At 45.9% G+C, this 13,859-nt stretch overlaps 1 protein-coding gene across 1 annotated transcript; it reads right to left on the bottom strand.

Moving 5' to 3' along the window:
* Positions 1 to 274: 274 nt before the first annotated feature.
* LOC149325538 (uncharacterized) lies at positions 275 to 2,338 on the bottom strand. Its single transcript, XM_089563454.1, has 3 exons — positions 1,915 to 2,338; positions 1,638 to 1,800; positions 275 to 771 (listed from the first exon to the last, which is right to left on the bottom strand). Exons 1-3 carry the CDS (start codon positions 2,126 to 2,128, stop codon positions 363 to 365), a joined length of 786 nt encoding a protein of 261 aa, XP_089419580.1. The 5' UTR covers positions 2,129 to 2,338; the 3' UTR covers positions 275 to 362.
* Positions 2,339 to 13,859: the final 11,521 nt, after the last annotated feature.

The following is a 13,859-nucleotide window of genomic DNA, read 5'->3' as shown; positions in this document are numbered from 1 at the left end:
CTGTGAGACTACAGTTGTTTGCAGGCATAGAGATAAATTAACAAGGGAACTGTGTGCCGCATATCAAATCCACGTGAATGGTGACACGTGTGTAAGCACTGCCTCGGTGCTTCTCCATGACTGTGAGATTAAGCATCTTGATTCCTATGATTAGAACTGACTGTGGGGTAGCACGCGTCCAGGTGGTTTTTTTGGAGGGTATTAATAGATGGTTTTTCAATAAACCTCCGTTGTTAGTCACCGCTTTTCCTTCTTCCTGCTGTCTTGTCCGTCGTCGCTGCGCTGTTTTTTACATCTTCAACATGGAGCACGCTAACGTGTGTTACCCGACAACAACAACAAAAAAAAGCTGCTACGATTTATCAGCCGTCGCATTCCTCCAGTATCTCCATGATCCGCACCTTGCACCTGGCTGTGGCCTGTCTCCCCATCCTTTGTAATGTCAGCCCAACTGATAGGCCAAATGCCTCAGTCTCTGAAATTTTGTGCTGCAGGTGGGACAGTACCTGCTGTTCGAACGCATCAGTACCCCCTTTTCTTTTTTTTGCTGATGGCTCCCTAGTTGGCTGGGAGAGGGGTGGTGCCATCCGGCCAGGAGCAGGCTCATCCTCGGGATTAGGCGGCTCTGCGGGCACAGGTGCTGAGGGCACATCTGGCATGCTCTCAGCAGGCGATGCTCTGCCGTGCATTATCTCGTTGAAGATAACCTCTGGTGAGGTATCTATGTCCCCTCCTGCCACTGCCGGGAGCTTTTGGAGGTTGCACACAGTTCTGCAACAAAGGAACAAATATACATGTCACTAATTCGACACCATGTTTTAGGATGAAAAAGAAAAATGCACTGCCTGCAATTAAAACAAAACTTTGTAATGCTGTGCTTAGTGGCAAGTCAGCTTTCCTTCCCAACCCTGACAAGCTATAGACTCCATGCGAGCAAAGAAAAACACGTTAAAAACGCAGGCAGACAGAAGATATGTCGAGAAGTGATGGGACCACCAAATAATTCTTCGGGAGAGAAAGACAAGTGACATAAGCTGCCGTGCACTTCCCAAGCTACTTCCTTTGATTACCTCGAAAAGTGGTGCACCTAGTGAGGTCCAGTTAGCATGGCAAACTTTTCAAATGATACATGCATAGCATTCCATTCTGAACCTGAAAAACTTGCTTCTTCCACAACACAAACGTGCAACCAAGAGTAAATGCTATAAATTTTACTGAAAATCACATTTTTTTCTGTAATGCACACCAGTAACAAGACCTAAACAACATATACAGCACAGCAGTGGAGCTTAGTAATTTTTGCACACTTTCTAACTTCAACTGAAAACTATAAAAGCGTGATCCAGATCGAGTGCGCTTTTTGTGAGTATTTCTTTTTTTCGCTTGCATTCCCAAACATTTTTAAATTCTTTCCATGTTCCGTGCGGGTCGCGAAACTGTTAAAGTAAATCTAGGCACCGCGTTCCAGTACATAAATAAAGTGGTAATCGAGCTATTTCTCGTTATCGCACATTCAGACATACGGTGCACGACTTAGCAGGTGTTCTCGATCTCGCACTCTGATCAACTAATCTAGCTACAAGACAAGGCGTTCGGTCATTTCCCCCACTGCGTTAAGCACCCGCTAGAAGGCTCACTTTCTTGGACGGCCGCAATTTCTGTAGAATTCCATCGCCGCGGAGAATTCCCAGGTGCTCCTCGACACGAAGCCGCTGCCGCTCCGCGTCGCCAAGTCGATGGCCTTCGCCTCCCGCGTGTACCTGTCCCGCAGGCGCTTCCACAGTTTGTGGCAATCTGCCACTGAAAGCAGCACGCATAAGGGAAACAATAAAGGCATTGCACGTCTTCGATCCGTGCATTAAGACAGGCAGTGCACAGTATGCACTGCAAATGTCGAGTCAATGAGACACTCACCTGTGTCGAGGCCGCATAGCTTGCGGATCGCCTCCCACGCATTTGCTTTCCTCTCCACATCCCTGTAATCTAATCGTTTCGTATCGTAGACGCAGGGATGTGCGCGGATTCCCTCCAGTAGCCGCTCCACAACACTACTTGACGGCTCGGCGCTGTCCATTGTATTCTCGATATACGAGGGCTCGCCGCTTCCGCTGTAGCTGCACGCCGCCATTGCCTCTGCGCGCAGAGAATGCTGGGATACGTGGCGGACGCTGCCTGGCGTGGTCGGCGAGAAATAGCCGAGAGGCTATTTCCGCGTCGGCGACGTTGGTCTGCGCCGGGTGGCGCTGGTTACGTCCACTGCGTCGTTGCGTTGAAGTATAGACGTCGGCTTTTCGCCAGCGTAACGTCGCGGAGACTGACGCGCGCGCGCGCGCGCGTTACGTCGGACTATATCTACGCCTTTAGGGACAGATTAATGTCTCCTAACCATTGGTCTAGGACATTCAGGTAGGACTGTAAGGACTCGTACAAAGAGGAAATGTCGTTCTCTGAAGCAAAAAAGGCGATGTCATCAGCATACACATAGGTGGACACCAGAGGACTGCAGGGAATACTGCTGAGTAAGATGTTGAAAAGTACAGGGGAGAGGAGCGCCCCTTGGCGCACTCCTCTCGCTTGTCGAAATTTCCTTGATGAAACACCGTTCTGGAAGCAGTAAAATTCCCTGTCAGCAAGGAATTCAGCAACCCAAGCCACAAAGTATCTCGGAAGTCCTACTGCCTGTAGTCTTTGCCAGAGCGTCCTGTGTTCAACGCTGTCATAAGCTTTAGATACATCTAAAGTAACAAGCGCTGCGTATTGGTTTCGGCGACGAGCTAACTGTATGCGGCTCTCCAGATCGGTATGGGCACACCATATAGAGCATCCTGGTCTGAAACCAATCTGGCAAGGGTTCAACAACACAGTCTCTGAAATAACAGACATTATTCTACCATGCAACACCCTCTCAATTAACTTAACGAGATTCGAAGTTAAAGAAATTGGCCTTATATTGTCTAACACATAACCATCTCCCTGCTTTTTAAGCACCGGGATAATCTTTGCTAGACGCCACTCATTTGGAATCCATGGCCCCTTGAGAGAGTAATTTATAAGTGGCAGTAAGTCGGTGGGAGATTCCTCGAACAAAATTTTAATCATAGAAGAAGTCACACCATCAGGGCCAGGGGCCGCGGGTGAAAGGCGGGATACAGTGTTCGAGAGCTCAGTCAGGGCGACCTCCTCGAAATCGTCCAAAGTGGCAAGAAATCTCTAAGGAGAAGGAAGAAGAGCCGTAAACCGGCGCTCAAGGCCTCTGCCTATCTTTTCCAGGGACTGTGCAAGTTGAGCCGGTGACTGAACTAGGGAGACAGCGTTCATGGTGGACGAGATTAGTTTCCTGGATTTTAGGTAATTGAATAAAGCGCGCCTATTACAAGATTTTGAAAGGAATTCGTAGCGTTCAGTATCGTGCAACTCCTTTGCACGAGATACGGTGCGCTTAAACGTAGCTGCAACGAACTTATAATCGATCCAGTTTTTGGGACACTGATTGTGGAGAAGTTTCTTCCAAGCAGCCTTTCGGCGCCTATAATCTCGAGCGCACTCTGCGTTCCACCAAAGGCACGGCGATGTTCCCTTATGTGCCTGAACCAAGAACTCCGATTTTTTACGAGCTCCATCCAGAATTGAACAAATGCGGATGGCATTATCTCCACTGTTGGAATGAGATAATTCCTGAAGGTCTGCTTTGAGGGCATTTTTAAAACTGTCGTAATTTATGAATCAAGGGGCAGAGGGGATTTTTTTAAGCTATTTATTTTGTGGTGTTGATCAATTTAGAATATTACTGAATATGTTATCGTTTTAAAGATAACTGATTAGAAAAGCAGAAGAAAAAACAACCACCTGCCGCCGGTGGGATCCGAACCCACGACCTCCAAATCACGCGTCCGGTGCTCTACCTCTGAGCTACGGCGACGGCTGTCAATTCTTCTGCTTTCGGGGGGTATTTATGTTTACAAGTAACCTAACCTTGAGAGTGTTCATCAGCGCCACCCACGTTCACAAGCGGCGGACGTAGAACGTCCTGAGTTACCGCAGGTGTGACGTAGGACGTCAACGAACGGCGAGGGTGGAAGCTGCGTGAGAACCCTCTTATGCTTCCTAAGGCGTCAAGGTTGCCAGAATCGAGGCCCTCGCTAAGCAATTAAGCAAACAAGGGAAGGGGATGAGGGGCTCGTTATAAATATGACAGAAGCCAACAGCCACAGAAACCAAGGCGCACAGGGGATTTTTTTTAAGCTATTTATTTTGTGGTGTTGATCAATTTAGAATATTGCTGAATATGTTATCGTTTTAAAGATAACTGATTAGAAAAGCAGAAGAAAAAACAACCACCTGCCGCCGGTGGGATCCGAACCCACGACCTCCGAATTACGCGTCCGGTGCTCTACCTCTGAGCTACGGCGACGGCTGTCAAAAATCCCCTGTGCCCCTTGGTTTCTGTGGCTGTTGGCTTCTGTCATATTTATAACGAGCCCCTCATCCCCTTCCCTTGTTTGCTTAATTGCTTAGCGAGGGCCTCGATTCTGGCAGCCTTGACGCCTTAGGAAGCATAAGAGGGTTCTCACGCAGCTTCCACCCTCTCCGTTCGTTGACGTTCTACGTAACACCTGCGGTAACTAAGGACGTTCTACGTCCGCCGCTTGTGAACGTGGGTGGCGCTGAAGAACACTCTCAAGGTTAGGTTACTTGTAAACATAAATACCCCCGAAAGCAGAAGAATTGACAGCCGTCGCCGTAGCTCAGAGGTAGAGCACCGGACGCGTAATTCGGAGGTCGTGGGTTCGGATCCCACCGGCGGCAGGTGGTTGTTTTTTCTTCTGCTTTTCTAATCAGTTATATTTAAAACGATAACATATTCAGTAAAATTCTAAATTGATCAACACCACAAAATAAATAGCTTAAAAAAATCCCCTGTGCCCCTTGGTTTCTGTGGCTGTTGGCTTCTGTCATATTTATAACGAGCCCCTCATCCCCTTCCCTTGTTTGCTTAATTGCTTAGCGCGGGCCTCGATTCTGGCAGCCTTGACGCCTTAGGAAGCATAAGAGGGTTCTCACGCAGCTTCCACCCTCTCCGTTCGTCGACGTTCTACGTCACACCTGCGGTAACTCAGGACGTTCTACGTCCGCCGCTTGTGAACGTGGGTGGCGCTGATGAACACTCTCAAGGTTAGGTTACTTGTAAACATAAATACCCCCGAAAGCAGAAGAATTGACAGCCGTCGCCGTAGCTCAGAGGTAGAGCACCGGACGCGTAATTCGGAGGTCGTGGGTTCGGATCCCACCGGCGGCAGGTGGTTGTTTTTTCTTCTGCTTTTCTAATCAGTTATCTTTAAAACGATAACATATTCAGTAATATTCTAAATTGATCAACACCACAAAATAAATAGCTTAAAAAAAAATCCCCTGTGGCCCTTGGTTTCTGTGGCTGTTGGCTTCTGTCATATTTATAACGAGCCCCTCATCCCCTTCCCTTGTTTGCTTAATTGCTTAGCGAGGGCCTCGATTCTGGCAGCCTTGACGCCTTAGGAAGCATAAGAGGGTTCTCACGCAGCTTCCACCCTCTCCGTTCGTTGACGTTCTACGTCACACCTGCGGTAACTCAGGACGTTCTACGTCCGCCGCTTGTGAACGTGGGTGGCGCTGATGAACACTCTCAAGGTTAGGTTACTTGTAAACATAAATACCCCCGAAAGCAGAAGAATTGACAGCCGTCGCCGTAGCTCAGAGGTAGAGCACCGGACGCGTAATTCGGAGGTCGTGGGTTCGGATCCCACCGGCGGCAGGTGGTTGTTTTTTCTTCTGCTTTTCTAATCAGTTATCTTTAAAACGATAACATATTCAGTAATATTCTAAATTGATCAACACCACAAAATAAATAGCTTAAAAAAAATCCCCTGTGCCCCTTGGTTTCTGTGGCTGTTGGCTTCTGTCGTAATTTATGAATGTGCGCCGTCTGCTGTTAGGAGAGGTCAACTGGCACATAACTTGGAAGCTGATCGGAAGGTGATCACTATTGGAGGCACAGTCAACTGGCGCCCAAGAGGACACAGTTATTCCGGGGCAAGAAAATGACAAGTCTAACGCTGAGCGAGACTGACCACAGACAAATGTGGGGAGCCCCGAATTTAAACCGATGAGGTTATTTACACAAGCCCAGTCCCATAAGAGCGTACCGCAGCGATCTGTTCGAAACCCCCACGAAACATGATGCGAGTTGAAGTCTCCAACAATTAAAACCTGTTTCCTGCAACTAGATAAAAACGAGTCAAGAGGCCGAACGTCATGCACACCTGTTGGAAAATATACATTAGCCAGAGTGAGTGGCTGATATCCAGGAATATTGAGATCAAGTGCCTGAATTTCACACTGCCTGTCCATATATTGAAATGACACAGTTGCCCTGTGACATACCCACTGCGGAGGATTGGCCAGATTGCGGAGCTTTTCTTCGTCTTCTTCGGCGGACTTTGAGTTGAGAGCGCGAGCTATGTCCTTACAAAGCATATCAAAAATTTCTGATTTAAAGTCAATGAGTTTAGGCGTCATACTCTGTAGGTACACTTCAAGTTGAGTTTGTGTAAGCACCAGCTAGGTTTATGATGCGTTTTGTCAAAAATGTTAAAATGCGTACAATATCAGTCACTGTTAACAGTTCTTTAATATAGCAAAGAAGTGCTAACGTATTACTCTCTGAACACACCTAAACAACAACGAGAAACATTAAATATACAACTTTAGCTGAAACGAGGAAGTTACCTTCGAGTACCAGAGTAACGGTTACTATGTCTGGCTGCTGACGACGACGAGGGTGAAAATTCTTAGGGATGGAAAATAGTGCCCACCGCCAATAGGTACAGGCTCAGCGAGCAGCTGCAACGAGCTGTCCGTGAGGCAAGTCCGATTATCAAGGCTGCGTTAAGAGAGCTTTCACTCGGTGAACAGCGTGAAATAAAAACACACGCGACGAATGCTCCGCTTACTAGTATTTTCTAACGAACGATAGGAAACCTTGCTAGCCTGCTGACATTTCTTTCCTGCTACGTAATTACGTAGGATGATACCGAGACTGACACTGGTATAAAACGTTCTATATTAAAATAAGGATTAAAATCTTGTGGTCATAAAAACAGTAAGCTTTTGACGCAATATTTCAACGTCTAAACAAGGTGCCTACCGATACGCAATGAGGAAAAAGTTACTCGCATGCAGTCTGCAGGTTAAATCGCCTTCTCTGAAGTTTGGAAAAATTGCAATCACAGGAGATAGCCTTGAGATGATGTTCACCGATATATTTCACTGAAAGCACTCAAGAGTAGCAAGATGAAATGTGTCATCAGAGGGAACAGTCTTTTTTGGTCCGGTGAACTGAGAAATGAAATGTTTTATTCCTATACCGTGGTTTTGCATTCCATTTTTTCTAAAAGTGTTGACCATATAGGCGGATACAACTCGAGAACGAAGGGGTCTTTCTCCATCAATGAACCCCTTTTCAGCCAATGGCTTGTGCGGATTCCCATGAGCCTGCTCACCATCATTACCGGCACCAGTATCGTTTCGGTGTTTCCGCATTCTTTCCTTCAGACAGCTATCCTATCCAACCCATGTCAGACAGGAGGATGAACTTTGCCGCTGTCGAAGAAAAACTCCAGCAAGAGTATTGGGGAAAACACGGAATTTTAAGTGTACATCGAGGATCTTGTTTACTCCATCCCTCACGGCGAGCTAATCTGTGCGGTAAGAGAACTTATTGACGAGTCTGGTGAATTGGCCTTTGAGACCGAACGTGGAATTCAAGAAAACAGATAGAGCATGGATAACCAACCGGCCCACTTTCACGCCTTATGGAATTCAAAGCTAAAGCTTTGTGGCGATCCTTCATATGTACTTATCATCGACTCTTTTAGAATTTAATAACAATTCAGAGCAATTAAATTCGCAAAGGAGCATGCGTAGCCCAAGTGCTTGAAAACGTATCGAGCAAAGTTTGAACACTCGCTTTCAAGTTTTCTGGATGGCGCGCGGGTGGTGCGAATTGTAAAACATATTGACGACTTTTTACTGGTTTTAAAGGTCGGACCAAATGACTATTACAAGGATGTAGTATAAGACACATTGGGTGCATTTAGATGCTTCTCATTCGATCTGAAATTACTTACGAATACTCACACCAAACTCGACCCACTTACCTGACTGTTACTAAAAGTTTCGGAAGAAAGCCATGTGTGCTAGATGTGCCCAACTGGAAGTAAAAAAAAAAAAGTACTGTGACATTGTAATTGTGAACACTCAAAACTTGTCAAGAGAGGCATTGTGAAGGCTTGATTCCAAAACATTGTGAAAAAAGTTGCTGTCATATACTGTGTAAATAAGTGTAACTGCGCTGGCCGAAAACCTTGCCTGATGCGGGCTTCCCATCAAGCATAGTGACAAAGGTGGCTGAATTTTCGCAAAGGAGATGGATGGCACTTTCCAGAAAGAAAAAAAGTTAATAGTGGCGAAGGAAATAAAATCAAGGTGCGCCATATTTGGGCCAAGTAGTGCACGATGTTAAAAAAATACTGGCGGCTTAGCATTACTAAGCATGAAATATTGTGCGAAAGCACAGTTCTTTTCAGATGGGCACGACCGCAATGCACCTGAAAGCGCAATTAATGTTTCCACTGCCCTAGGGAGCCCGTTATGCGCGTCACAACTTTTGCATCGTCAGTGCCAATTTACAGAATGCTCGCTGGCGGCCTATGCTCGTGTGCCGGTTTTCTGCAGCAGTGTTGTCAACGCCTACGCATATTACTCTAGTGCCATGTTTCTGCCACAACGTTGTTCACGCCAACGTATGCCGCGGACATCTCTCTTTCACTACCGCCACATAGCTCAAAGCCGTAATATTAGGCGTTGAAAAAGCCGATGTGCAATTCAGAACGCGAGTGTATGTTGCTCTTTAACATCAGGCGTGATCGGCTGCGGCGGAAGCCTAGTGCTCTCGTGCACTGGCCAGCGAAGCTCATCTGTTCGCGCCGTCGGGGATCGAAAACTCAGTGGCGGCCACATTTGTTTTATTTATTTATGGTTTGCCTAAGGTTCCCCTTAGGGCAAAATGTCACACAAACCGGTGAGCCGGTATGAACTCGCAAGGTAGTACTTCCGCTCTAAAAAGTCGCCATCTAATCCAGTGATCTAGTTTGTGCTCACTGCGAATAGCTGCGTGCCAGGAGGGGATAAAGGACGAAAAGATAGACATCTAGAGGCTCTGGTCAATGTGTGCACTGTAGGGAAGAACTTTTCCCGAAACAATGCCCGAAAGCGTACTTTCCTGTCCCCTACTGGAGACAGGCAGCCACCTCAGAGTCAGTGATCCACTCCCCCGCGGCTCCTGCCAGCCCAGAGACAATGGACGCTGCCTCAGTGACGACGCCTTTTCCTAGTCACCTCTTCTTTATTCATTAAAGTCTGTCTCTCTCCCTCTCTTTTTCTAGTCAGCCTCGGTCAGTGTAATGTCTTGAAGCTAGACTCTGGCTATCCTGTGGCAGCGTCGCTCGCTCCACCAGGTGAGCTCCGAGAGTGCTGGTGGCGTCGCTCGCTGTGGGCGCGGGCTAAAAAACAGCGAACACTCAACGAATGGGTCAGTACCCTCTGCACTTTATTCCCAAGCTAGAAAACTTGGAACCGGGTGCCATATATGTAGGATAAACATCTTTGTACAGTCGCGACATCGACGTCCTCCTGCTCTTCCGAGCTCTGCACTATACATCAACCCTTCGAGCAGAGGACTGCGGCTCTCAACCTTGGAATGAGGCCATCCGAGGGCCCCACTTTTAACCGCGCAAAAAATTAAGGCATTGCAAATTTATTCGTGCAGGTAACCGCGGGAATAACGAAAATGTCCCACAGAAGTGCGGCCATGTCCAAATTTTTGCAGGGAGCCTTCTGATTCTTAACAAAAAGATTCATGAATATGAAGATTGACGATTTTTGCGTCTCTGCGCAAGGAGCCCACTCGTTTACACTTTCTCTTTACTTTTGAAGAACGCTCGGCGCACCTGCCAACAACTCAAGATTTTCAAATGGATGTGGCCTAGCTTACTTTCTTAGACAGATCATTCAAAGACCATTCAAAATTTTTCTTCGCTTTGAGCGTAACCGCGCCCTGAATAGTGTGTACTCAGGCTAGGAACGCAATATCTTGGGACTGGAACAACATTGGATAGCGTCGGGGAGCAACGCGGTTCGCGAGCAGCTGCAGTGACTTACCCGGTGATCCAGGTCTCTCAAGTAAAGTTAGATTTACTATTGTCCATCACGGCTGACAGCAAGAGATCCTGTTCACTAGGTGCAGTGCACGATATAAAAGCGCCAGTTTGGGATTCTTCACTTTAAAGATAGCGCTAAGGGATCATGGCAAACTGGGGGCTTCTGATCGCACTTGCCGGCTGTTATGTAGTCTCGCAGGCGCGGGTCGAGAGCGGTACTTACATAAAGCGTTCTTTAGTGAGAGAAGGCCTTGATCCGTGTGATCACAAAAAAAGTAAGCTCTCGGTCCAATATTACGGCGTCTATGGCTCGTTGCGCGTAATCCCGCGCGCCAGGAGTAAAATGTTTATTGCATAAATACTTTCTGTCATATACCCGAACTTAAACTTCCCTAGATGCATGAAACGAAAAGTTTTGCAAAACTCTTCAGTGTTCTTTTATCATATCGAACCATATTGGTCAATACAGGAGCGAAGAACAGTTGTAGAAATGAGTTATGAGAGAAAAGAGCTCATTCTTATATTCTTGCTCTCTCCTTGCCTAGGCGTTAGAATAGCTGCAAAAGGAGCTGTCCTCGGCACCAAATGGGTGGCAAGTTGCACGCATGTCTACATGAATTATCCAGTAAACGTCACGCTCGCTCAAAAGGTAAGACAATATTGGGGTCGGCGCTGGCTTTGGTGAATGCTGGAGGAGGAATGAAATGATTTCTGCCATAATGCACCGGTTGCGTTCTATACGCGCTACACGTCACCCAATGATGCAGTTTATATGCAGCCGGGACAGTTGAGAGATAACACGAGTGGTAGTGAAAGAAACAGAAGCGCTGATTGCAATAAATATCAATGTTCGTAGCGATTTCCTACGTCACATAGATTGAAAAGGCTGCAATGGACGCGATAACTTCAGCTCTTACTTAGCATGTGCCGGCGGCAATCGCTTTTCGCCCGACGAGCGAACATAAAGCAGTGCCTATAAAATTATGAGAACTCTTAAGTCACATTATGAATGCGGAGCGAGAGAAGTATACTTCACATATGTCGCAGTCTCTGTTGCAACCTGTGTGTTTGCAGCAATTTCTTGGCAATTTTCGGCCCATCAACGCCCGTATTTGAACTTCTAGCTGCAGTAGCACGCATCTACTACGGCAGCTGCTGCTGCAGGGTAATATCAGCAGCTCTCCTCTCTGTTTTCAGTGTTTGCAATTAACTAACATATAAACGTTGGTTGTGTGTTGGGGTTTATGCCGCATAAGAGCCGAGGTAGCACAGAGCCAATCACTGTGTATGTAAGTGACGAATTAAACAGGGAACTTCAGAGAAATTGTCATTCATTTTTTGTTATTCAAAGAAGTTATCTGGTCTCGTGCATAACCCTTCTGTCCTGCATTTTCAATCGTTTGCTAGACAAGCACGATTTCTGGCGCCCTTGACAAATCTTCCTTTCACTACCATGACTACCGTTTCAAAGTTTAAGTGCAAGGATTCGACAGGACATCGTTTTCAAAGGAACGTGATGTGCTATAATACCAGTAGAACGTCAAGTAGTATCTATACTCCGTCGGCCCATTTTCAACATGCATTTTTTTTTAAATTACGCTTGAGGCGAAACCATGCTACTGAAACATCCGCTCAGGACGATAATAATTAAAGAGAACGGTAAACACCCGTCCAAAATCGGATTGTAACATCCTGTATTTACTGTCCACTAGTCTAAAGCTTTTTCATCCCTATAATTTTTCTAAGTGTGTTTTCGGGTAGCAAAACTATCGACCGATTTCTGCTGTACACGATCTGGATGCCTGTGACTCGGTAACGAATGGCAGTAGTAGTGTGTAAAACTTTCAACAGTTATGTTGCTGCGTTGACTGGGTGCAACTGTTCGCTCAAAAATTGAGCCCTCTGTTCCGAGTATCAATGTTAGTTGCCCCACGCAAGCGGAGAGAAGGCCGCCTTGTCAAAGTGCAAGAGAACTCCGCAGAAAATCGTTTTGTGTAAATATCTCCGAACTAATTACAGATGGAGACTATAGAGCAAAAAGACTTTTTTTTTACGGTAGCAAGTTACTAATGTGAAGCTTTCTAAGAGAATCTGTAGTAGTAGCTTTTATTACACCTGCTCGATGAGAACATTCGCGTTAAGATCACACCATGGTTATCAGGCTGTAACGCAAATATATGAGCGTCAGCTGTGGCGGGGAAGCAAAAAACTTTTTATAAACGAGCCTTGATGCTACTGGCCAGGTAATGTCTTTGCGCATTGTGAAGTTCACCAGGCGAACCGTCGCAGCCTGCACCCTCACCAAACAAAGAACATGTGGTGTCGCTACTCACGCAGCAGCCTTTGGCACCATTCCAAGGTCTGTGGTGCGGACGGCTTCGACAATGGCGCTAAACCAAGCAACGAAGTAAAAAGAGATAATGCTCTAAAGATTTAAAAACAAAGAACTCCCGCTATATTGTAGAAAGTACTATCCACGTCACCCTTCTCTAGAGCGCTCGAGCATAAAAAATGACTCCTTGTCGCAGCTTCAATGATTTTGAGACAACGCTTGCACGGAAGTAGAGCTCCATGTACTTGCAAACAATATGATCTCTAGTACTTTGCTCTCAAACTATGGCAGCTTTCAAATTTCAGCTTTTATTGGATGGAGCACACTGTTCTACACAAAGGCGACGCAGACTGTGCACGCTTAATCATAACGTGGCTTCTACAAGAATAATTTAGTCACTTTTTTTTTCCTGGCAGAATGAAGAATACAGAGGGAGTGCATTAAAGAACAATTGCGCTGGCTACATCTGCAAATTGTGATACCAAGCGCCAGAAAAAGATGTTCATTAAGGATCAAAAACTAATATTCTTTGATATGGTGAGGTGTTATTCTACATGAAAGTGTTGACAAATATACGTTTCCTAAGACAAACCCACCCTCTGAACATTTTAGCTTTCGTAATCAACTCTGATCTTGATCTTCATAGGCGATGCCGTCGTATCCATGGCATGCTTATATGTTGCAAGAAAACCCAGCAATTCTTCGCACAGTCTTATTTTCGCATTGGAATTGCAAAACACGCCAAAGTGCTTATTTCAGGATATGGTACAAGCAACATAATACACAATTTGAGCAGGATGGTTTTACCTATCATAATATCTTCATCTAAATCAGCTGAAACTCTTGAATGTACAAAAGCGGTATCGGCGAATGCAAATTAGTTGAATTACTGGTTTTGGGTGCAGGATAGTATACCTACTTGCCACCTTACTCTGAATGTGAGAATTAGGACACCATCTTAACTCAAGCAATATGCCGTAGACTTGGAGACATTAATTTTCTGAACTAAAAAGTTTGCTCAACGACATTACACGGTTTTTAAACCTACGTTAGCCTGTGCTGTACGCTAACCAAGAATACAAGTTCTTTTTCGTGGTAAAAACGTGACCTTTATAGAGCAACCCCTCGTAAAGGCTTACTGCTTACGAGTTCAGAATATCCGCAAAGCGTGCAAAGATCAAACGAAGTTTTGCACATGTTAGAAGGCATCTTGAAACTTTTCTTAGGTTTTTCATCAATTCTAGATTACCAGGAACTACTGCCTTCCACTCCGA

This window comes from Amblyomma mixtum, chromosome 10 (genome assembly GCF_055824585.1).
Source record: "Amblyomma mixtum isolate Tamu chromosome 10, ASM5582458v1, whole genome shotgun sequence".
Lineage (NCBI taxonomy): Eukaryota > Metazoa > Arthropoda > Arachnida > Ixodida > Ixodidae > Amblyomma > Amblyomma mixtum.
This window is presented reverse-complemented; position numbering and strand designations above follow the sequence as displayed.

Coding starts and splice junctions, on each gene's coding strand:
- LOC149325538 (XM_089563454.1), bottom strand. CDS start 2,128: ATGGCGGCGTGCAGCTACAGCGGAAGCGGCGAGCCCTCGTATATCGAG. Junction 1,801..1,914: donor GCTATGCGGCCTCGACACAG/GTGAGTGTCTCA, acceptor TGCTGCTTTCAG/TGGCAGATTGCCACAAACTG. Junction 772..1,637: donor AATTGCGGCCGTCCAAGAAA/GTGAGCCTTCTA, acceptor CCTTTGTTGCAG/AACTGTGTGCAACCTCCAAA.